We start from the raw sequence: 23,564 nt of genomic DNA, 5'->3' as shown, positions 1-23,564 counted from the left end.
TGTCTTCCCAATCCTAATCCCAACTCTTGGGGTCTTTTGACGACTCTCTCTCCTCTGCTTATTGCAGGAAACCCTGAAACAAATCACACTGTAAACCAGCTCAATCTTGTTTGGAATTACAAGTCCATCACATCCTTCAACTCCCTATCACAAGGGCACATTGCAACATTTCATTACATGCTGTTGGGATTAGGATTGGGAAGACAGTGTAACTAGAGGTAGGGAAAAAATTTAGAAGATCAGCTGAATGACAGGATGATCAGTGATACTGGAAAGCTGAATGTTGAGTTGTTCAAGGTCATGTGAGGTAGCAAAAAACTGCATTAGTGCTGGCATGGTCAGTAGAAGAAAAATGGAGCCATTCCTCTCCTCACACTAGTCCCACTCTTTTCAGATACTACCATTTTTGCACAACCACGAACTCCTCCCAACATACCTTCCTCACTTCAGATCACATTGCATACACTTCCCTTTACATTCATCACATCACCATCCTCATTCCATCTCGCTGTCTCTTTTACTCGGAACACATCCACTATGTGCACAAGACCCTCCACCTTGGACTGATTGGTGGACCAAATAGACCAGGGGTTTTGAAGGTGCAACTGATCAGTCTGCTCCCCCACAGCTGAGTGGAAGTAATGAAGCAGTGGAGGATGGTGACAAGTTTTTGAGGACAGTCGAATTTGAGAAGGACACTCCATAATCCCTCATGGTTGACATAGTTGAAGGCCTTTGTGAGGTCAAAGAAAGCCATATATAGAGGTTGATGCTGCTCCCTACATTTTTCCTGGATTTGTTGCATGGTGAAGATCATGTCCATTGTGCCTCTCAGTGGGCGGAATCCGCATTCCGACTCTGGGAGGAGCTCTTCGCCACTGGGAGAAGATGACTGACATGCAAGCTGTGATTCTTACCAAAGGATCCACCACAGACCCAACACAAGTGCAGACTGGATTCAAGCAAGGCTGTGTCATCGCACCAATGCTCTTCTCAATCTTCCTCGCTGCAATACTTCATCTCATTTTTAACAAGCTCCATGCTGGAGTGGAGTTAATCTATAGGACAAGCGGGAAACTGTTCAACCTGCGACGCCTCCAGTTCAGATCCAAGGTTGTTCCAACCTTTGTCATTGAATTACAATATGCAGACGACGCTTGCGTTTGTGCACACTTGAAGGCCGAACTCCAAACCATCGTTGACACCTTCACTGAAGCATACGAGAGTCTGGGCCTTACATTAAACATCTGTAAGCCAAAGATTCTCTACCCACCTGCCCCTGCTCCTTGATTATCAAGATCCATAATGAGACCTTTGTCAATGTGGCCCACTTCCCAGACCTTGGGAGCCTACTATCAGCAAGGGCAGACATCGATGACTAAGTCCAACACCCCCTTCAATGTACCAGGGCAGCCTTTGGCTGCCGAGGAAAAGAGTGTTCGAAGGCCAGGATCTCACACCCGGCAACAAGTTCATAGTCTACCGAGCAGTAGTGATAACCGTCCTTTTTTATTCTTCAGAGACATGGACTATGTACAGTGGGCACCTCAAAGCACTGGAGAAGTACCATCAACACTACCTCTGCACCAATGTCAGTGTTCTCTCTCAGGTCAACATCCCCAGCATTGAAGCATTGACCACGCTCGATCAGCTCCAATGGATGGGCCACATTGTCTGCATGCCAGATATTAGACGCCCAAAACAAGCACTCTACTCCAAGCTACATCACAGCAAGCGAGTCCCAGGAGGGCAGAGAAAACACTTCAAGGACATCCTCAAAGCCTCCTTGAAAATATGGAACATCCCCACCGACTCTTGGGAATCCCTAGCAGTACGTGCACCTACTCTCAGAATGTCAGCACATACGGGGAGCAGGGGCAGGTGGGTAGAGAATCTTTGTCTTACGGATGTTTAGTGTAAGGCCCAGATTCTCGTGTGCTTCTGTACCAACTTCCACCAATATATGTCATGGTGCCAGACTGCCCTAGCAGCAACAGAGGTGGAGCAGTTTGCAGCTGGGCCCTCAGGCTCAAGCAACCAGAACTCCCCACCACGCAGCCTTTGCTCAGCCACTAGGGGTACACTTTGTAGAAGTGTTAGAGTTAGGAAACTTTCTTTTAGGTTGAGTGTTTGGGTGAGAAATGAATTAAAGGCAATGTTTAGTATTAAATTAACCACCTTTATTATATTTGACACTTTGGTCTACAGAGTAGTTTCAGAGCAGCTTCTGCGACTGCATTCTCAGTATGCCATTGATATAGAAGTTGTCTGAATAGTTTCAATGTTCTTTAATATAAGATTAAGGGTGGTGAAAGATGTAACAAGGACTGTCAAGCCGAAGGGCTTTGTGCAAGTTCTCAGGTCACCAGAATCGCTGAGCAACGAGATGATCCTTCACATCTCTTGCTGCAAGGCATTGAGGTGGCTCTTCGTCTTCTGCTGCTACCTCATCTTTCTTGTCTGATGGTAACTGCTGCTGCTCTTCCCTCTCCAAATGCAGGCCTCTTTGTATGGCGAGGCTCTGAAGAATGCAGCACAAAATTACTATGTGGCATACTCTTCGTGGGGCATATTGTAGGGAGCCCCCACACCTGTTCAGAGCCCTGACCTATTGCTTCAGCTTCCCTATGATGGGCTCAATAGTCCTCTTACTGGTCCAATAGCATTGATTATTTCTGTGTTGCTTGGAAATGGAGTGACTGCAGAGGGGTGACATATGTAGACAGGGTATCTCTTGTCCCCCCCAGCAGTCATCCTGCCATATTACTGCCAAGCTCAAATATTGGGGGGGGGGGGGGGGGGGGGGGGGAGAAACAGTATAGGGTCTCTGGATAAATGCATCATGATAGCTGTCTGGGTACCTTGCACAAATGTGCGGGATCTTGTTTGCAAAGTGCACGTTGATAGAGCAATATCCCTTTCTATTTATGAATGCTGGCAGCTGTTTTGGTGGCGCGCGGATGCCAACGTGACTGCAGTTAATGACACCCTGAACGTGGTGGAAACTGGCCACTGCTGCAAATCTCTAAGCTCTCATGTTGACTGTTGAGGTCAATGGGGAAGGTTACGTAATAGTTAGCCCTGTTGAACAGAATACTGGTGACCTATTCAATAAAGCCATGAACTGCAGACTGGGAGATGAAGAGCGAGGTTCCCTGTAGCAGATGGGAAGGAGGATTGGTGAAGATGTTAAGGGCTTTGGTGGCCTGGAGAGCTAATGACAAAGCATGGCTCCCTGACTCAGCAGGCAGCAGCTACGGTCAAAAGCCTGGTCCATGAAGCACAGCCACCTGAGGCACGGTTTACAAATAAATCCCAGAAACTGACTCTTGGCCTGTACACTGTGTGCTGGGTATGTCCTCCCAGAGGCTGATGCTCCTCTTAAGAGCATAAGAAATATGAGCAGGAGTAGGGCATATGGCCCCTCGAGCCTGTTCTGCCATTTAATATCATGGCTGATCCGATCATGGACTCAGGTCCCCTTCCCTGCCCGCTCCCCATAACCCCTTATCGGTTAAGAAGCTGTCTATCTGTCTTAAATTTATTCATTGTCCTGGCTTCCATAGCTCTCTGAGGCAGCAAATTCCACAGATTTACAACCCTCTCAGAAGAAATTCCTCCTCATCTCAGTTTTAAATGGGAGGCCCCTTATTCTAAGATTATGCCCCCTAGTTCTAGTCTCCCCTATTCCTCCCACTGTTGTTGTGTGCAGAATAAACTACCAATAATAGCACCCATGATGTTGGAAGAAAGGTGTCAGAGGATGATAAGGCAGGAAAAATGTTAAAATAAAAGTGACCTACAGGCTGGAAACTCATCTGACAAAATATAATGCACTAAGCTGCAGTGGAGTTCTCCTTTACGCTCAGCTTCAATGTATCGCTCGCATCCCAAACACACCACCTTTTACTGGCATGTTTGCCATTATCAGGGGGGTCCCATGTCTGAGAGTAAAGGCTGCAACTTTCAAATTTAAATTAGGCCCCCTTTGTTCGGGGTAGGCACCCCTCTCCTGCTTGGAAACAGCACTGTGAAAATAGGGGCATACGCGACTGCATCAGGAACATGGTGTGAAACGCTAGACCACTGTTTTTACCATCTGCCCGACCTGTTCGTTCAAAATCCAGACTTTAGCAATAAAAACAAACCTAAATCTATTCCTTTGATTTATTCCAGTTCTATCATCGAATCATAGAAATTTACAGCATGGAAGGTGGCCATTTCGGCCCATCAAAAGCTATCTAACCTAATCCCACTTTCCAGCTCTTAGTCCGTAGCCTTGTAGGTTACAGCACTTTATGTGCACATCCAAGTATCTTTTAAATGTGGCGAGGGTTTCTGCCTCGATCACCCTTTCAGGAAGTGAGTTCCCGCCTCCCACCACCCTCTGGGTGAAGAAATTTCCCCTCCTATCTCCTCTAAACCTCCCCCCAGTTACTTTAAATCTATGCTCCCTGGTTGTTGACCCCTCTGCCAAGGGAAACAGATCCTTCCTAGCCACACTATTCAGGCCCCTCATAATTTTATACATCTCAATCAGGTCTCCCCTCAGCCTCCTCGGTTCCAAAGAAAACAGACCTAGCATCTCCAATCTTTCCTCATAGCCAAAATTCCCCAGTCTAGGCAACATTCTTGTAAATTCCCTCTGCACCCTTTCCAGTGTAATCATATCTTTCCTGTAATGTGGCGACCAGAACTGCACACAATACTCCAGCTGCGTCCTAACCAGTGGGTAATACAGTTCAAGCATAACCTCCTTGCTCTCGTATTCCATGACTAATAAAGGCAAGCATTGCATATGCCTTCTTAACCACCTTATCTACCTGGCCTGCTAGCTTCAGGGATCTGTAGCTTGCTCTCCAAGGTCACTTTGTTCATCTACACAATTCATGAAAGCCAGTAAGGTGGGGACTGCTGGGTCCAGGAGGTAAGTGGCTTTATACCTGGATCTAGAGTCCCTACCCAACATACCTCCTGTAATCGGAGACCCCACCATGAGGATTTCCCCCACCCCCTCAAAGATGAGGAGGAGACTGGCCACAATCTTCAGGTGGCCGGCCCCGCTCCTCTCACCACCGCGACCGGAAACATTGGCAGGGTTGGTTTCCCGCCTGCCTCAAAGACCCCCGCCCCCAACCTGCCTACCTCCAGAAAATTCCGGCCCAAGTCTTTCCTTGCTCCTACAATTTTAAGGCTTTAAAAACCTAAGCTTCACATCACCTAGTCACTAATTCTCGACTCATCTTGTCCACTCAAACTTGGTGGCATACCGCCCCATAGGCCTTGACACCTCATCTTGCTTAGCTTCATAATTTGAAAAAAAAACTGCACTAAACTGCAATTTATTCTCCAAGTTGAGTAAGCATAATATTATTCCTTCAGTTTAGCCTATGGTTCCTCTAGCTCATCAAGACTGATGATGGAAAGGAACAACTGACCTGTAAATAGTTTGAGACCTTGGGGTAGATTTAGACTTCATGACCAGTTGATAATCTCAGAGCAGATGCCCTGCCCATTATAGAACTCACCCAATTTTCGTTTCATTGAAATTAATGGAATAAAAATCAGTCAAGTTCTGCAATGGACAGGTGATCTGCTATGCCAGAATACCACCCAAACGATGAGTCATGTTTGACAAAATTTGATTGAATATCTTGAGGAAGTAACAAGGAGGGTCGGTGAGGGTAGTGCATTTGATGTCATCGACATGGATTTTTAACAAGGCTTTTGACAAGGTCCCACATGACAGACTGGTCAGAAAAGTAAAAGCCCTTGAGATCCAAAGGAAATAGGGATCAGACAGGTTGGTGGAGTTGAGGTTGAAGATTAGCCATAATCTTATTGCATGGCAGAGCAGGCTTGAAGGGCAGTATGGCCTACTCCTACTCCTAATTCTTATGTTATAAGTGGCAAATTTGATCCAAAATTTGTTCAGTAGAAGAAAGCAAAGAGTAATAGTCGACGGTGTTTGTGTGACCAGAAGGCGGTTTCCAGTGGGGTCCCGCAAAATGATTTAGACTTCAATGTCCAGGGGCAGGGGGAGGGGGGGGGGGGGTGGGTGAGGTGATTAAGAAGTTTGCAGATGATAGAAATTGGTCATGTGGTTGATTGCGAGGAAGAAAACTGCAGAAAGATATCAATGGATTGGTGGTCAGAACAGTGGCAGATGGAATTAGATCCGAAGAAGTGTGAGGTAGTGCATTTGGCGAGGGCTAACAAGGTAAGTGAATATACAATAAATGTTAGGACACGGAGAAGTGTGGACGAAGAGAGATCTTGGAGTGCATGTCCACAGATCCCTGAAGGTAGCAGGACAGGTTGATAACGTGGTTAAGGCAGCATTAGCCAAGGCACAGAACATAACAGCAGGGAGGTTATGCTTTAACTGTATAAAACACTAGTTAAGCCACAGCTGGAGTACATTGGTCACCACATTACAGGAAAGATGTGATTCCACTGGAGAGCATACAGAGGAGATTTACGAAGATGTTGCTGGGAGTAGAGCATTTTAGCTATGAGGAAAGATTGGATAGGCTGGGGTTGTTTTCTTTGGAACAGAGGAGCTGAGGGGAGATTTAATTGAGGTGTATAAAATTGGAGGGATCTAGATAGAGTGGATTAGAAGGACCTATTACCCTTAGCAGAGAGGTCAATAACCAGAGGACATAGATTTAAAGTAATTGATAGAAGTATTAGAGGGCAGTTGAGGCAATTGTTTTTGCCCAAAGGATGGTGGGGTCTGGAACCCACTGCCTGAAAGGGTGGTGAAAGCAGAAACATTCATTGCATTTAAAAAGTACTTGGATATGCACTTGAAGTTCCGTAACATGCAAGCTACAGACCAAGAGCTGGAAAGTGGTATTAGTTTAGGCTGGAAAGCTTTAGGCTGGCACAGGCATGTTGGGCCGAATGGCCTCCTCCTCACAGAATGATTACAGCACAAGAGGCCATTCGGCTCGTCACTCCCATGCCAGCTCTCCGAGCATTTCAGCTAGTCCCACTCCCCACCCTTTCCCCGCAGCCCTGCAAATGTTTTTTCTTCAAGTACTTATGCAATTCTCTTTTGAAAGCCACATTTTGAATCTGTCTCCCCTACCCATTCAGACAGTACATTCCAGATCCTAACCACTTGCTCTGTAAAAAGGCTTTTCCTCATGTTGCCTTAGGTTCTTCGGCCAATCCCCTTAAATCTGTGTCCTCTCGTTCTTGACCCTTCTGCTAATGGGAATAGTTTTTCTCTATCTACTCTGTCCAGACCCCTCATGATTTTGAACACCTCTACCAAATCTCCTCTCAACCTCCTTTGCTCTGAGAACAACCCAAGCTTCTCCAGTCTATCCACCTAACATACGTCCTTCATTTCTGGAACCATTCGCCATTCTTTTCTGCACCCTCTTGAAGGCCTTCACATCCTTCCAAAAGTGCGGTGCTCAGAATTGGACAATACTCCAGTTGAGGCTGAACCAGTGTTTTATAAAGGATCATAACTTCCTTGCTTTTGAACTCTATTTATGAAGCCGTATCCTGTATGCTAATTTAACCACTTTCTCAACCTGCCCTGCCACCTTCAACAATTTGTGCACATATATCCCTAGGTCTCTGTTCATGCACCCACTTTAGAATTGTAACCTTTAGTTAAAATGCCTCTCCTCATTCTTCCTACCAAAATGTATCACTTTGCAATTTTCTGCGTTAAATTTAATCTGCTACGTGTCCGCTCATTCTACCAGCCTGTCTATGTCCTCTTGAAGTCCATCACTAGCCCTCCCCCGACCCCACTCACAGCCCACTATACTTCTGTGCCATAAACTTCTAATAATTCTACGATATGAAAATTTACCCCCGGTGTCTAAATGTGACAAAATGATATCTAATTATTAGTATTTTTTTTTAAAAATCAGAATTCTCCCTCATTAGGTTGTCACATGAAGAATTCACTAAAACTTCGTGGGTATTAAAGTTGAGATGTGCATTAGTATTTGACACATGAGAACCAGAAGCCAGCAACATGCTGGCTAAATATTCAGAGGTATTTGGCAATTTGGAAGGACAGACAGAAAGGAAAAGGAGGTGGGGTAGCTGTGTTAAAGGATCAGTGAGTTAGTGAGAAACAACATTGGCTCAGAAGATCAAGATGTTGAATCAGTTTGGATGGAGATAAGGAATAATAAGGGGAAAAAAGTCACTGATAGTCTATAGGCCCCATACCAGCAGCTAGTGTTGGATGGAGTATAAATCAAGAGATAATGGAGGCTTGTAAAAAAAGGAATAGCAATAATCATGGATGATTTTAACCTTCACATTGATTGGACAAAGCAAATTGACCAGGGTAGCCTTGAGGAAGAGTTCATGGAGTATCTGGGATAGTTTCCTTGAACAGCACGTTGCGGAACCAACCAGGGAGCAGGCTATCTTAGATATGATACTGTGTAATGAGTCAGGATTAATAAACAATCTCCTAGTAAAGGATCCTCTAGGAATGAGTGACCTCATTCAATTCAATTTCCATTGGAGGGTGAGAAAGTTGGATCACTAACCAGTGTCCCAAGCTTAAATAAAGGAGACTACAAAAGGTATGAAGGCAGAGTTGGCTAAAGTGGACTGAGGAAATAGATTAAAGTGTGGGACGGTTGATGAGCAGTGGCAGACAGTTAAGGAGATATTTTATAACTCAACAAAAATATATCCCAATAAGGAAAGGCTGTAAGAGAAAGGATAACCATCCATGGATAACTAAGGAAATAAGGGGTGGTATCAAATTAAAAACAAGGACATAAAATGTGGCCAACACTAATGGGAGGCCAGAGAATTGGGAAGCTTTTAAAAGCCAGCAAAAAACTACTAAAAAATAAATGAGGGAAAATAGATTATGAAAGTGAACTAGCATGAAATTTAAACAGATAGTAAGAGTTTCTACAGGTACATAAAAAAGGAAAAGAGTGACTAAAGTAAATATTGGTCCCTTAGAGGACGAGACTGGGAATTAGGGAAATGGCAGAGACTTTGAACAAATATTTTGTATCGGTCTTCATGGTAGAAGACACTAAACATCCCAATGGTGGATAATCAAGGGGCTATAGGGAGAGAGAAACTTAAAACAATCACTAAAGTAGTAATCGATAAAATAATAAGACTAAAGGCGGACAAGTCCCCTGGACCCGATGGCTTACGTACTAGGGTCTTAAAAGAAGTGGCTGCAGAGATAATGGATGCATTGGTTGTAATCTACCAAAATTCCCTGGATTCTGGGGAGGTACCAGAAAATTGGAAAACCGCAAATGTAATGCCCATATTTTAAAAAAGGAGGCAGACAAAAAGATGGAAATTATAGACCAGTTAGTCTAACATCTGTCGTTGGGAAAATGCTGGAGTCCATTATTAAGAAAGCAATAGCGGGACATTTAGAAAAGCCAATCAAGCAAAGTCAGCATGGTTTTGTTAGGGAAATTATGTTTGACAAATTTGCTGGAGTTCTTGGAGAATGCAACGAGCAGGATGGATAAGGGGGAACCAGTGGATGTGGTGTATTTGAATTTCCAGAAGGTATTCGATAAGGTACCACATAAAAGGTTACTGCACAAGATAAAAGTTCATGGGGTTGGGGTAATATATTTGCATGGATTGAGGATTGGACAACTAACAGAAAACACAGTTGGGATAAACGGGTCATTTTCCAGTTGGCAAACAGTGACTAGTGGGGTGCCACAGGGATCGGTGCTGGGGCCTCAGCTATTTACAATCTATATTAATGACTTAGATGAAGGAACAGAGTGCAATTTAACTAAGTTTGCTGATGATACAAAGATGGTGGGAAAGCAAATTGTGAGGAGGGCACAAAAAATCTGCAAAGGGATATAGACAGGCTAAGTGAGTGGGCAAAAATTTGGCAGATGGAGTATAATGTAGGAAAATGTGAGGTTATCCACTTTGGCAGAAAAAAAAAGAAAAGCAGATTATAATTAAAATGGTGAAAAATTGCAAAGTGCTTCAGTATTGAGGGACCTGGGGGCCCTTGTGCATGAAACAAAGTTAGTATACAGATACAGCAAGTAATCAGGAAGGTAAATGGAATGTTGGCCTTTACTGCAACAGAGGGGGGGGGGGGAAGGAAAGAGTATAAAAGCAGAGAAGCCCTGCTACAACTGTACAGGGTATTGGTGAGACCACACCTGGAGTACTGCGTACAGTTTTGGTCTCCGTACTTAGATATACTTGCATTGGAGGCTGTTCAGAGAAGATTCACTCGGTTGATTTTGGAGATGAGGGGGTTGACTTATGAAGATAGGTTCAGTAAGTTGGGTCTATACTCATTGGAGTTCAGAAGAATGAGGTGTGATCTTATTGAAACATAAGATAATGAGAAGGCTGGACAAGATGGATGCAGAGATGATATTTCCACTCATAGGGGAAACTAAAACTAGGGGACATAGTCTTAGAATAAGGGCCACCCATTTAAAACTGAGATGAGGAGGAATTTCCTCTGAGCATTGTAAATCTGTGGAATTCTCTGTCCCCAGAGAGCTGTGGAGACTGGGTCATTGAATATATTTAAGGCAGAGATACAGATTTTTGAGCAATAAAGGGAATAAAGGGTTATAGGGAGCAGGCAAGGAAGTGGAGCTGAGTCCATGATCGGATCAGTCATGATCTTATTGAATGGCAGGGCCGGCTCGTGGGGTCAAATGGCCTACTCTTGCTCCTATTTCTTGTGTTGTCATTTATTTAAAAAAAAAAGTTCTACTTTTCAAAATTAAATTCAAATAACCAATTGTATAGTTCAAATACTGAATTCTGCAGAGAAATCAATGTGCAGCATGACAAAATTATAGACGCAGTGCCCATTAGGAGGGCTAGCCAGTTCAATTAGCCACAGTCTGGTTTGGACAAACTACATTCTAATGTACACCCTCCTCCTTCCTCCCACTTTAATCTGCCTTGTCAATGAAATCCTTGATCCCTCTAAAGATTTGCTGGATCAAAATTGTTACATGGTAGATCAAATCCTTAATAGCCATCAAGGAAGACCCTCCTGAGAGAATTTGCATAGGAAGCTTATTTTCCTTCAAGGACTTTGGCGTGTATTCCAGCTCAAAGGCTTAGGACGATTGACTCAAAATCAAAGATTTGACAAACATTCCTTCCAAATTGAAGATTTGTTTTTAAAAAAGCATTAGGGGGAAACAAGAATTCCAATATTGCTTGAGCATAAAACTAACAAATGCACTGAGCAAAATTTCAGCAATTTTTCCTGATTGGGCAATAAACCTATTCTAGAAAATATGCAAATGTTGGTCTCTTTTGGTGCAGATGAATATTAAATGGGAAAACTGACACCAAATGTATTAGTTGCCACTTATTTCATTTCTCTGTTCCTAGGATGGAGCCAAGTCCATGATCAGATCAGTCATGATCTTATTAAATGGTGGAGCAGGCTCAAGGGATCAAATGGCCTACTCCTATTTCTTATGTTATGACTTTGGACTTCTCTGCCAATAAATATCTTCAATCCTGTTCAACAGGAAATTGCCCCTTTTTTAAAAAATAAAGTCAGTCAGTCATAATGAGTACAAATTATTTACCTTTATTATCTCTAGTTCTATCCTTAGCCACATCTCAGGATCTTAAAAACTTGTAGTAAGTTCCCACTCAATTGCTTTGAGAGAATATCTCAACAGCATCATCCTGGAATGACCCTATTATTCTTCCACAACCCACCTCTAACAGACTGATGCCTTTTTAAAAGGTAGGGTTCCTGGACATAGACATGTAGATTTTAGCTTTAAGATGCAAACCCAGTACTTAGTCTGGTTGATAACAGTTTAGATTAACTGGACATGTTCAGTGAACAATCAAGTCTAAATCTTTTTCTACCATTTCTCGTGTGCCTCTTCATCATGCTTTAGTGTCCATTGTCTTTCATTTAAATCCATTTAGTTGGTCAAGACCTTTTAAAATACCATCTCCCCTATACCCATATCATTTAATACAATATATTTAACTAGCACTACTCCCTTCCATTTAATTATCATAAGAACATAAGAATTAGGAACAGGAGTAGGCCATCTAGCCCCTCGAGCCTGCTCCGCCATTCAAGATCATGGCTGATCTGGCCGTGGACTCAGCTCCACTTACCCGCCCGCTCCCCGTAACCCTTAATTCCCTTATTGGTTAAAAATCTATCTGTGATTTGAATACATTCAATGAGCTAGCCTCAACTGCTTCCTTGGGCAGAGAATTCCACAGATTCACAACCCTCTGGGAGAAGAAATTCCTTCCCAACTCGGTTTTAAATTGGCTCCCCTGTATTTTGAGGCTGTGCCCCCTAGTTCTAGTCTCTCCGACCAGTGGAAACAACCTCTCTGCCGTTATCTTGTCTATCCCTTTCATTATTTTAAATGTTTCTATAAGATCACTCCTCATCCTTCTGAACTCCAATGAGTAAAGACCCAGTCTACTCAATCTATCATAAGGTAACCCCTCATCTCCAGAATCAGCCTAGTGAATCGTCTCTGTACCCCCTCCAAAGCTAGTATATCCTTCCTTAAGAAAGGTGACCAAAATTGCACGCAGTACTCCAGGTGCAGCCTCACCAATGCTCTGTACAGTTGCAGCAGGACCTCCCTGCTTTTGTACTCCATCCCTCTCGCAATGAAGGCCAACATTCCATTTGCCTTCCTGATTACTTGCTGCACCTGCAAACTAGCTTTTTGGGATTCATGCACAAGGACCCCCAGGTCCCTCTGCACCGCAATATGTTGCAATTTCTCCCCATTCAAATAATATTCCCTTTTACTGTTTTTTCTCCCCCCCCCCCCCCCCCCCAAGGTGGATGACCTCACATTTTCCGACATTGTATTCCATCTGCCAAACCGTAGCCCATTCGCTTAACCTATTTAAATCTCTTTGCAGCCTCTGTGTCCTCTACACAACCTGCTTTCCCACTAATCTTTGTGTCATCTGCAAATTTTGTTACACTACACTCTGTCCCCTCTTCCAGGTCATCTATGTATATTGTAAACAGTTGTGGTCCCAGCACCGATCCCTGTGGCACACCACTAACCACCGATTTCCAAACCGAAAAAGGACCTATTTATCCCGACTCTCTGCTTTCTGTTAGCTAGCCAATTCTCTATCCATGCTAATACATTTCCTCTGACTCCACGTACCTTTATCTTCTGCAGTAACCTTGTGTGGCACCTTATCGAATGCCTTTTGGAAATCTAAATACACCACATCCATCGGTACACTTCTATCCACCATGCTCGTTATATCCTCAAAGAATTCCAGTAAATTAGTTAAACATGATTTCCCCTTCATGAATCCATGTTGCGTCTGCTTGATTGCACTATTCCTATCTAGATGTCCCGCTATTTCTTCCTTAATGATAGCTTCAAGCATTTTCCCCACTACAGATGTTAAACTAACCGGCCTATAGTTACCTGCCTTTTGTCTGCCCCCTTTTTTAAGCAGAGGTGTTACATTAGCTGCTTTCCAATCTGCTGGTACCTCCCTGGAGTCCAGAGAATTTTGGTAGATTATAACGAATGCATCTGCTATAACTTCTGCCATCTCTTAATACCCTAGGATGCATTTCATCAGGACCATGAGACTTGTCTACCTTGAGTCCCATTAGCCTGTCCAGCACTACCCCCCTAGTGATAGCGATTATCTCAAGGTCCTCCCTTCCCACATTCCCGTGACCAGCAATTTTTGGCATGGTTTTTGTGTCTTCCACTGTGAAGACCGAAGCAAAATAATTGTTTAAGATCTCAGCCATTTCCACATTTCCCATCATTAAATCCCCCTTCTCATCATCTGAGGGACCAACATTTACTTTAGTCACTCTTTTCCATTTTATATATCAGTAAAAGCTTTTTCTATCTTATGTTTTGCGCAAGTTTACTTTCATAATCTATCTTTCCTTTCTTTATTGCTTTCTTAGTCATTCTTTGCTGTCGTTTAAAATTTTCCCAATCTGCTAGTTTCCCACTAACCTTGGCCACCTTATACGCATTGGTTTTTAAATTTGATACTCTCCTTTATTTCCTTGGTTATCCACAGCTGGTTATCCCTTCTCTTACCGCCCTTCTTTTTCACTGGAATATATTTTTGTTGAGCACTATGAAAGAGCTCCTTAAAAGTCCTCCACTGTTCCTCAATTGTGCCATCGTTTAGTCTGTTTCCAGTCTACTTTAGCCAACTCTGCCCTCATCCCACTGTAGTCCCCTTTGTTTAAGCATAACACGCTCGTTTGAGACACTATTGCCTCACCCTCAATCTGTATTACAAATTCAACCATACTGTGATCACTCATTCCTAGATGATCTTTTACTAGGAGATTGTTTATTATTCCTGTCTCATTACACAGGACCAGATCTAAGATAGCTTGCTCCCTTGTAGGTTCTGTAACATACTGTTCTAAGAAACAATCCCGTATGCATTCTATGAATTCCTCCTCAAGGCTACCCTATGCGATTTGATCAATCGATATGTAGGTTAAAATCCCCCATGATTACTGCAGTTCCTTTTCACATGCCTTCATTATTCCCTTGATTATTGCCCCACCGTGAAGTTATTATTTGGGGGCCTACAGCATGAACAGAAGGCTCAAAAGAAACACCAAGCAGAATACTGCTCAATGCTTCCTAGCGACAGGCATTGCTAAACCAATTTTTAATCAAGCTAAAACAAAATCAAAGTGCTGGAAGTATATCCATTAACAACTGAAGAGAGAAATTAACATTTAAGCTGGAAACTGTTCCTTAGGCTCAATTCTGAGTCAAGTTGAAACATCAGCTTGGCATTTCTCCGACAATGTACTGCACGTCCAGAATTTTCTTTCAACCTAATTTACAAACAATTTCATGAGCCTAAGCCTCCTAAAATTCAGGTAAATTATATTCACTAAACATTCTTAACTACCAATTTAAGTTACCTCATCAAAAGAAAACCAGTAAATTTGTGAAGCACAATATAGTACTTTGAAGTGCATGCTGACTATGCCTTATGACCTCTATACTCTTCATGCACATGGATAGAATTCTGTAAAATGCTCTCAAGCAACCCTCCCTCTCCACTATGCACGTTAGACTAATTAGTTTAGAATTCCTGGGTTCAGCTTTCGGGATTGGCTTTTATATCAATTTTTGTGTGGCCGTAAGAGTCTGCTACAGGTACCAATATGAGAGCACTAGATTTAGCAGGATAAAGACTTGGAACTGACTCACTGATGTTGGTCGCCACAAAACCCGAATTAAAAACGGACCAATAAAAGATGGCAGAATGACTGCTCTTGCCTCAGACATAGCTCACGTTTTAACTCAAAAATAAAGCATCACTTTTCAAGAGCAGGGAGGTTATTCTTAACCCATGTGGTGGAATGCCCAGTTAGCATGTTAAAATTCTGTTAAAGCAAGAGTTTTGATATTGGCAATATAACCCACAATCTTCAAGCAAAGGCAGCATCAACTACCAAGGAAAACCCATTCATTACCAGTTTAACTATAGATTACCTCCATATTCTTAAAATATTTACACACCCCATAAAGTTGACCAGTTACAGGTGTAGACTAATCTGCAGTGGATTTTTAAACTTTTGCTAAACCAGTAAACACTTGGCCATCAATATTTTACTACATTTCACATTACCAAATGCTCAGTGGATTGTAAAGGAATACAGAACTGCCACCAATGTTAGAGGAAATGTTCTGCAAAGGGGCTGGCCTTGTCCCAAGTTACTCAAACAAAAGCAAAATAGTGGCAGACACTGGAAATCTGAAATAAACAAAAAAGTGCTGGAAATACTCAGTGGAGAAAAAAAAAAGTTAACGTTTTCAGATCAGTGATCTTTCATCAGAACTGAATAGGATCGACCTGAAATGTTAGCATCTGTGGAGAGAGAAACAAAGTTGGGTATTTCCAGTATTTTCTGTTTTGATCCCAAGTTACTCAGCATGGCTGATTAAGATTGCAGTTATACTGACACTACTGCTGTCACAACAGTAACGCTATAATATGGGGACAATTTTCAACTGACACCTTCCTCGTTGAGGCTAGAAAATGGAACGACTGAGTTGAAAATTGAAGAAAAAAAAATTGGTCGTCATTGGCCATCCAATGAGATTTCCAGGTGCACCTCGAAATGGACAGCTAGTGGTCACCCTGAAAACAGGTGGGAGCATTACTGAAATATTTAAATTGGTTGCAGGACACAGGTGCTATTCTCATGTACCAATGGGTGAAATTTGCCCATTCGTACCAGGCATCGAGTGGTCTAACCAATGATCCTTGAATCATAAGGACTGATGGGAGGCCAAAAGACAGATTTTTGTGGGGCCAAAAGGAGTAACCTTACTCCTCCTACCCCACAAAAAGTTTCAGGGTCACTGCCAGCTGCTCAGTGATCTCTCTCCCCAGAGTGCCTCACCCAACTACTCGGGCACCAACTTCTGGTTCAGCTCCAGAGAAGACACTGGATTCTCCTCCTCTTTCCCACCATCCCCGCCCACAGGGATGAGCTGCCTCTGCGCTTCAAGCATTGGCAGCTTGCCCAAAATATTTAGATGAGATCCAACCACAAAAATAGTTCAGACCTCTTGTTGGAGCCATTCGGTGAGACTAGCGCACATTCTATCCACCAATCGCCCAACTTGGGCTTCAGTCATAAACTGTATCCTATAACTCAGAGTTGGTCAGAACCAGTCAGATTTACCACAAGCATTAGCCAATGAATGCCCCCCCTCTTCCCACAAAGGGAGTCTCATCCCACTTTGTCTTGACACCAGAGTGTAGCTCCAGTGCCATGTTAAGCAGATTTTTAAAAAGCTCGGCAGAGATAGGCCCTCTTGGGCATTTCATAACCTGAAGCAGACTTTAAGATTTTGGGATGGTCTCATTGTCAAAATACCTGAACTATATCAACCAGAACTGGAGCTTTACACAGATGTAAGCTTTTGCCAGTTGAAGTGGATTTACAGTCAACAATTATACAGTTCTTTTAAAAAAGAAAAATAAACACATTTCAGAGGTTTGGGGAAACACCACACATCAAGCCAAGAGTGATTTAGAAGGGATTACGAAAGGCTTGGTCAACAAGGTGGGATTTAGTGATTGCCCTAATAAACTCTTCCAATCATTTTATCACCATGACCAAAAGTGAGCTGATTGACTCAAACTTTCCCATTCCCTAAACACGTGACCAAGCAGATATATTCCAGACTATTAGATATGACTGAATGACTCTTGCACATTCTACTACTCTACTTTCCTGTGAAGATATCCTTGCTTTTAGACCTGTCAACACAATTTACAACTCATGTTTAGCATAAAGCAGTTTTAACTCATCGCAGACTGCCCAGAAAGAACACTCGAGTTACTCAGGTAATGCATACTTTTGGTCCCACAGGATACATGCAGCTGAGTTTTGGGCAAGGTGCAGTTTGTTGAAGGAGGATAGGGATCAGCAAAGAAAACATTGGAATAGTCAAATCTGAAGTTTACAGAGTTATGTTAAACTTGTTTAGGACCCTGGTCAGGCCACACCTGGAGTACTATGCAGAGTTCTGGTCTCCATACTATAAAAAAAAAAAAACACTTGAGAAAATGTTAAAAAAAAATGATTTGCAAGGATGATACCAGAACTGAAAGATTACAGCTATTGGAAAAATTGAACGGGTTAAGAAAAAAAAAAGAGGAAGGGGAGACCCAATAGAGATTTTTAAAATTATGAATGGGTTAGATAAGAGAACCTTGTGGAGAATTCAAAACTAAGGGCCATAAATACAAGATAGTTACTAATAAATCCAATAGGGAAATAAGGAGAAATTTCTTCACTCAGAGTGGAACTCTACCACAAGAAGTGGTCAAGGCAAATTGCTTAGATGCTTTCCAAAGGAAACTAGATGAGTACATGAGAAAAAAAATGAATAGGAAGATATAGTAGATGGAATGGGAGGAGATTAGTGTGGAATATAAATACTAGTACAGACTAGTTGGGACAAATGGCCGGTTTCTGTGCCGTATATTCAATATAATTCTATGATATAAATGAGGGGTTCACCAGCAGAATGTCTGAACTAGATGAAGAAGGGGTGGCTAATGTTACCAAATTGGAAGTAGGCAGTCTCTATATGGGGACAGAAACTCAGTTCAGGGTTGAGCAGGATTCAGAGGGTGTGAACAGACTGGTTAAGCTTAGTTGGCTAGGAAGGTTAATGGGGGCTGGAGGTGAAAGATAATTGCATCAGTCTTCCCAACATTCACTTGTAGAAAGTTATGGCACAACCAAGGCTGGATGGCAGACAGTCTGACAACACAGAAGTGGAGGGATCAAGAAAAGTGGCAGAGAGGTAGAGCTGGGTGTCACTGGTGTATGTGTCTACAGATTATTTCACCATGGAGCAGCATAAATTCTACTAGCTCCAAGTCGATGAGGAGTGAAACAATACAGGGCTTGTCCATGAGCCTTTATTTCAAATTACAGTTTTAAAAGCAAAGTAATTGGAGTTGTCCACAAGTGGAGTTACCTCAGGTTCATCAATATATTCATATGTAATTTCCAAGGAAGCATACCAGCTAACTGCTTTCCTTATCACCATATGTAGGGGCATACTTTCCTGTTCCTATGACAGGGTGTACTGGATCACCTGGGTGCAGTGCTTAGAGGAGCAGCATACAGCTTTAAATGAGGCTGCCCAACTTTCTATTCCACAATTTAAATGGACCAATTGCCCCATCAATAAAGAAATCTCACCAAATGACATCTATTGTCAGCTTCACCCTGCTACTCTCCCCAATTTATTTACTTTTAAATAAACCCTCCTGAATAATTCACAGTATTATGTACATACATCTAACACAGAACAGCAAGAAAAAAAAATGCAGGACCACACGACAGGAGGTTTGCAAATGTTTATTGAGACAGTGCAACAAGACAATCTTTCCAGAAATGAGAAGTCGACTTCCCTCATCTGTTCTTTTCCCATTAGCTGGCCGAAGCTAGTGTCGTTGGCTAGTTTCACATTCTAAAGACTCTGCCACTGAAGAGGAATGCTTTACTTCTGTATCAACTAAATTCAAACCTAAGGACGAGGTTAGTTCTTTTTTTGAGCTCAGAGTTCTTCCTAAGGAGAAATCTTTATACTTTCTTTCAAAAATCACTGTTCAAGCTCAAAACCTCCAGCTTCGTTCTATGTCAAAACAACGGTTTTAGTTTCTCTCCACAGGTCACAAGGAGCAGAGGCAAACACTCAGCTGAAAAAGTCAGGCCAGCCATAAGCCTAGCAGAAAATTAACTGGCCTTGGAAATCTGCTTTTACATCTTTTTAAAATCATTCCCATTCAATATAGCAAGAACATTTCATAGAAAGCAAAATCTATTTAAACATGTTCATTTTGTACAATGATGGTTCTCATTGAGGACTAGATTACATTATGCATTTTAAACTTACATCAAATATTTAACATTATCAAAAGTTAAGATTTCAATGTCACACTTTTTATATAAAAGGCTCCTTAAAAACATATGAAGTTCAGTCCATCTTGGTTCCTAAGTCAATTAATTTAATTTTGATATCTTTACTGTCCATTAGTTTCCAGATGCTTGGTCTTGATGGGCAAATGTAGACATTATCCAATGTAACAATGACTCTCTGAAAACCAGCTATTGTAGTCTACCAGGGGAACCAGAGCCTAGCAGAAGGTTACCATCATTTTGCCTGTGGCCAGCAGATAGTTATACAGTTGATCAAAAGTAATTTTCTTCCTCGTTTCAGACCAAACATTGATTTTGAGTCTGTTCTGCAACGTGAATGCAAGGCTACCTTGTGACATGTTAAACAAAATCACAAACTGGAGTGCATTTCTTCATGTAGAAGTGAAGTATACCAATGTTGCATCAGTCATGGCGCTGCCATTCTGTATCCATGAGAATCTTCATGTTTCTCTCATAAGAAAAAAGGTATGGATCGCTGTAATGGCACTGGCTTGTATCATCTCCAGCAATCACTACACATTCCGTTAGAAACTCTTTGTCCTTGCAACACCATTTGTGCACTGCAGCCGCAAGCAAGTCTCTTTGGAACTTACAATTATCTGGCTGTTGTAATAACTTAGTTGCAGGAAAGATTTTGCATGCCTTTGATGTGCTTTTCTTTTTTTAAAAAGGAGTACTTTAGTAGGAAGTATGCTTATTTACTGCTGAAGTTCAGAAAATGTGCACAAATTTCCTGCACACTATACGGTAGTTATTGCTGAATACATTTGGATTCAGATAACTTGCCATCCACTGCTGTGTTACTAACCTTGAACTCTTTCCATTTTTAGCAGAATTGAAGTCCAGATCAGCAACTGTTTCCATTCTCAACTTCGGTATTTCTAGTCCCAACTTTCAAGCAACTTCAAGCTGAACACTTAGCAACAACTCCAGCGTTAGCACTTAAGCAATTTCATTCCCGTTTGAAACAGCAAGTGGAGCAACCATCTTACTGCATGCAAAGTGTCTCGTTCATTATAGAACAAAGTAATCTAGATCCAGATTCAAGAATTGATTCAAACAGGAGACTGTCTGAATAAATCTTAGAATATGGAGTTACATTTTAATTAGTTTTGAAACTGTTTTCTTGGATCTTATTTTTGCTTTTAAAGTTCATGGTCAACAGCTTTGCACAACTTTTAAATAATTGCACTTTCATAAATTAGCCAAACTAAGAACTCAAAATAACCAAACTTCAAATCTGCCTTCATACTGCCAGGCAAATTTGCCAATATGTGATCCTTCAAAGTGAATAGCTTTTCTATACTTAGACCAGAAGACAGCTACCAACTCTGGCCATGCATTCTGAATATAGAAATGGACCAAAGTTAAAAGGAAGAAATAAAGTTTCTTGAAGTTTGAGTTACCAAGCATACTCGGAACAGCTTAATGAGTTACAGTACAAACTAGGTTTCAAAAATCTAATCTAGAAGAGCATTAAAAAGTACCAGAATAAAAATGAAACCCATAGAACTAACATTGATAGTTACTATATGGCTCTATTCGCACTACACAAGATCAAATGTAGTCATATTTATGAAACCAAAAGACATGTACTTTGTATTTGCTATATTGTTCTATTTTGGTCCTGACTACAGGGTAAAGAAAATAAATGGAATGCGCCCGACTCAACTTCGGACAACACACAGCAGAATCTACCTTCATTATTATTTTTTTAAATTATTTTTTAAGAACTTCAAATTAGCACTGTTTGGGTTGGTGATATTTGGGGGTGACAAAGGATGTTTGGCAACAAGTGGCCCCTCAAATAGTTCTTCAAATATGAGGACTCATGAAATCTTTAATAGACTAGATTTCCACAGATATTTATTTTAATTAATTAGTGCTATTTAATTCTCCAAGTGGTAGATTTGAGACTACATGTTGTCTGAAGTCACCTGGTAAGTTTGAGCCATCAGCCTTTGCCAAGCAGCACAAGTGCTGTAGAGCACAAGATTTGCTTGCGTTTCATTGAGAATGTCTTCCCAACTTGAAAAGAAAGCTGTTACCAGCATTTGGAAGAACAAAGATCTACAAAGCTATTTATTTGCAAGAATAATTCTGGCCTATTTTTACATCAAAGCACCAAGAATAAACAAAAGCATCCTTTAAAGCAAGCACAAAAGGTGGAAGCTGCTGTAACTAAACACCCACTAGAACACGGTCTGTGACACTTTAATGGAACGGTAGTCACATTTCAAGTAAACTGTTGCTAGTTGGCATTGTGCAGAGGGAAGAGGAAAAATGAAGGATAATAAGCATTCACAGCCTAAAATTAGAGAAACTGATATTTTTTCATACTTTTTCAGAGTAATAAGGTCAACATACAGCAAGTCCCAGAGTCAAAATGATGGTCGAAAGCCATCTTGAATTTAAGAAATTATTTTAAGTCCCTGAACTTTAAGATGGGCTTGAATTCCTTAAATTTTCATTCCTATGAAACACCAGTATTACCTTGTTTTACTATCTTGAGCTTAGAGGCTTCTACCTCATTTATCACACGTACCATTGCCTGTCCAATATTCACAAGACTTGTGAATTTTGGAAAGGTTACTGGAAACTGAAGTTTAGCTTCAATTAACTCCCTCAAACTGGCAACTTTAGCCACTGAACTCTAAATTTCGTACATGCTCTATAACAGAAGTAGTGACCCCTTATATAGGTACTTCACTGTAGAGCACAAGGTGCATAATAGGTGTACAAGGAAGACCCTCACACACTCCCAAGACTGATTATAGATAGCACCTACTCATGATCAACAATATGGGTAAAATTGTGCTATTAGTTTTCAAAAATGGTTTCACTAATGTTGAGAACACAGTAGGCAAATCAAGTCTGTAGTCTACACTCTTACCCCATAGGATTCAAAGCAGTTCCATATAAAACACAAAAAAGAGACACTAGTAGAAACACCAATAGTGGATTATAAAAGTGGCAAACAGATGAATGGATGACTGTGCACTAGTTGCTGATTCTGCCAACTGCTGCAGCTTGCAGATCCAGGCCATTTTGCATCTTCCCAGAAAATTTAAGCTGCAGGCAACTGGAAGCACCAGTCCTGCCCCTTTATAATACTTGGTGCATTGTAAAACCCTCCAGGCAATGTGTGCTTTACACAAGCATTAACAAAGTATGTTGATTGTTGGAAAAAGGGTTCACCCCTCTGAGTCATATGCGGTGGTATAATTCTTGAAGATCAATGTCTGCCATTTAGATTGTGATAAAGTTCCCACACAAGTGTCTCCATCTGCGAGAGATGCACTGCAAAATCAAGTATTTTCATCCTCCAATTTCTCCCCGTAACCACAATTTTCCTTGATCAAAAAAAAAGCACCATCCTTTTGGAATGCTATTACATCGTTAACAGAAGGCACTATTGATTTTCTAAAAATTTACATTGTAGATTTTTCTATTGCTCAATCTAGATTGTGCACACTTCTAGCTAAAAGGTGAAATGCAGTTGATGGCAGAAGTCAGGACCTATAGCGAAGTTATACATGAATGACCAAGAAATCTGAATGGTGGGGGGTCAGCCGCAGCACCTACCTGTAATTGTTGTGACAGTGTGTCCCTCTGTGCCTCCAGCTCCCTAGCTCCTTCAATATCCTTCTTCAGTCGCTCAATTTCCTAAAAAAGGATGCTTGCATCAGTGATCATATTAAAAGTGGATAGACCAAGTCATCATGCAGCTACCTGCACCATTAATCATTTTCTGTAGATTCAATTTTCTCTGGACAGAACTACATTTTTATTCCTCACTGCAAGAATCAAAGTTTCTAGAATTAGAATGGTAATGGGAGGAATTAGCTTGAAACAAAATTTAATAAATAAAAACTTGACAAATACTTTTTGACAAACTAACATCCTGTTGTATTGTCTAAGGTGCCATTCTTCAAAGGCAAAGAACAAAGGAAGGGAGGGAAGGCAAAGAACGAAGAGAAGGTAAATTTATATAGCGCCTTGCACGATCTCAGGATGTCACAAAGTACTCTACAGCCAATGTAGACAGACACCCTGCATTCCTGTTTGAGTG

General features: G+C 41.6%; 1 protein-coding gene across 3 annotated transcripts in view; it reads right to left on the bottom strand.

Moving 5' to 3' along the window:
* homer1b (homer scaffold protein 1b) overlaps positions 1-23,564 on the bottom strand; it is a 103,710-nt gene that overhangs the window by 16,271 nt on the left and 63,875 nt on the right. For 2 of the 3 annotated variants that reach the window (XM_070879747.1, XM_070879748.1), the window contains one exon: positions 23,078-23,158. In XM_070879747.1, coding sequence (XP_070735848.1) covers positions 23,078-23,158 — 81 coding nt within the window. Of the gene's footprint in view, positions 1-18,894; positions 19,188-23,077; positions 23,159-23,564 lie in introns of those variants that run through there. The other variant, XM_070879749.1, reaches the window with a different exon arrangement.

This window comes from Pristiophorus japonicus, chromosome 1 (genome assembly GCF_044704955.1).
Source record: "Pristiophorus japonicus isolate sPriJap1 chromosome 1, sPriJap1.hap1, whole genome shotgun sequence".
In the NCBI taxonomy this organism is placed as follows: Eukaryota; Metazoa; Chordata; class Chondrichthyes; family Pristiophoridae; genus Pristiophorus; species Pristiophorus japonicus.
This window is presented reverse-complemented; position numbering and strand designations above follow the sequence as displayed.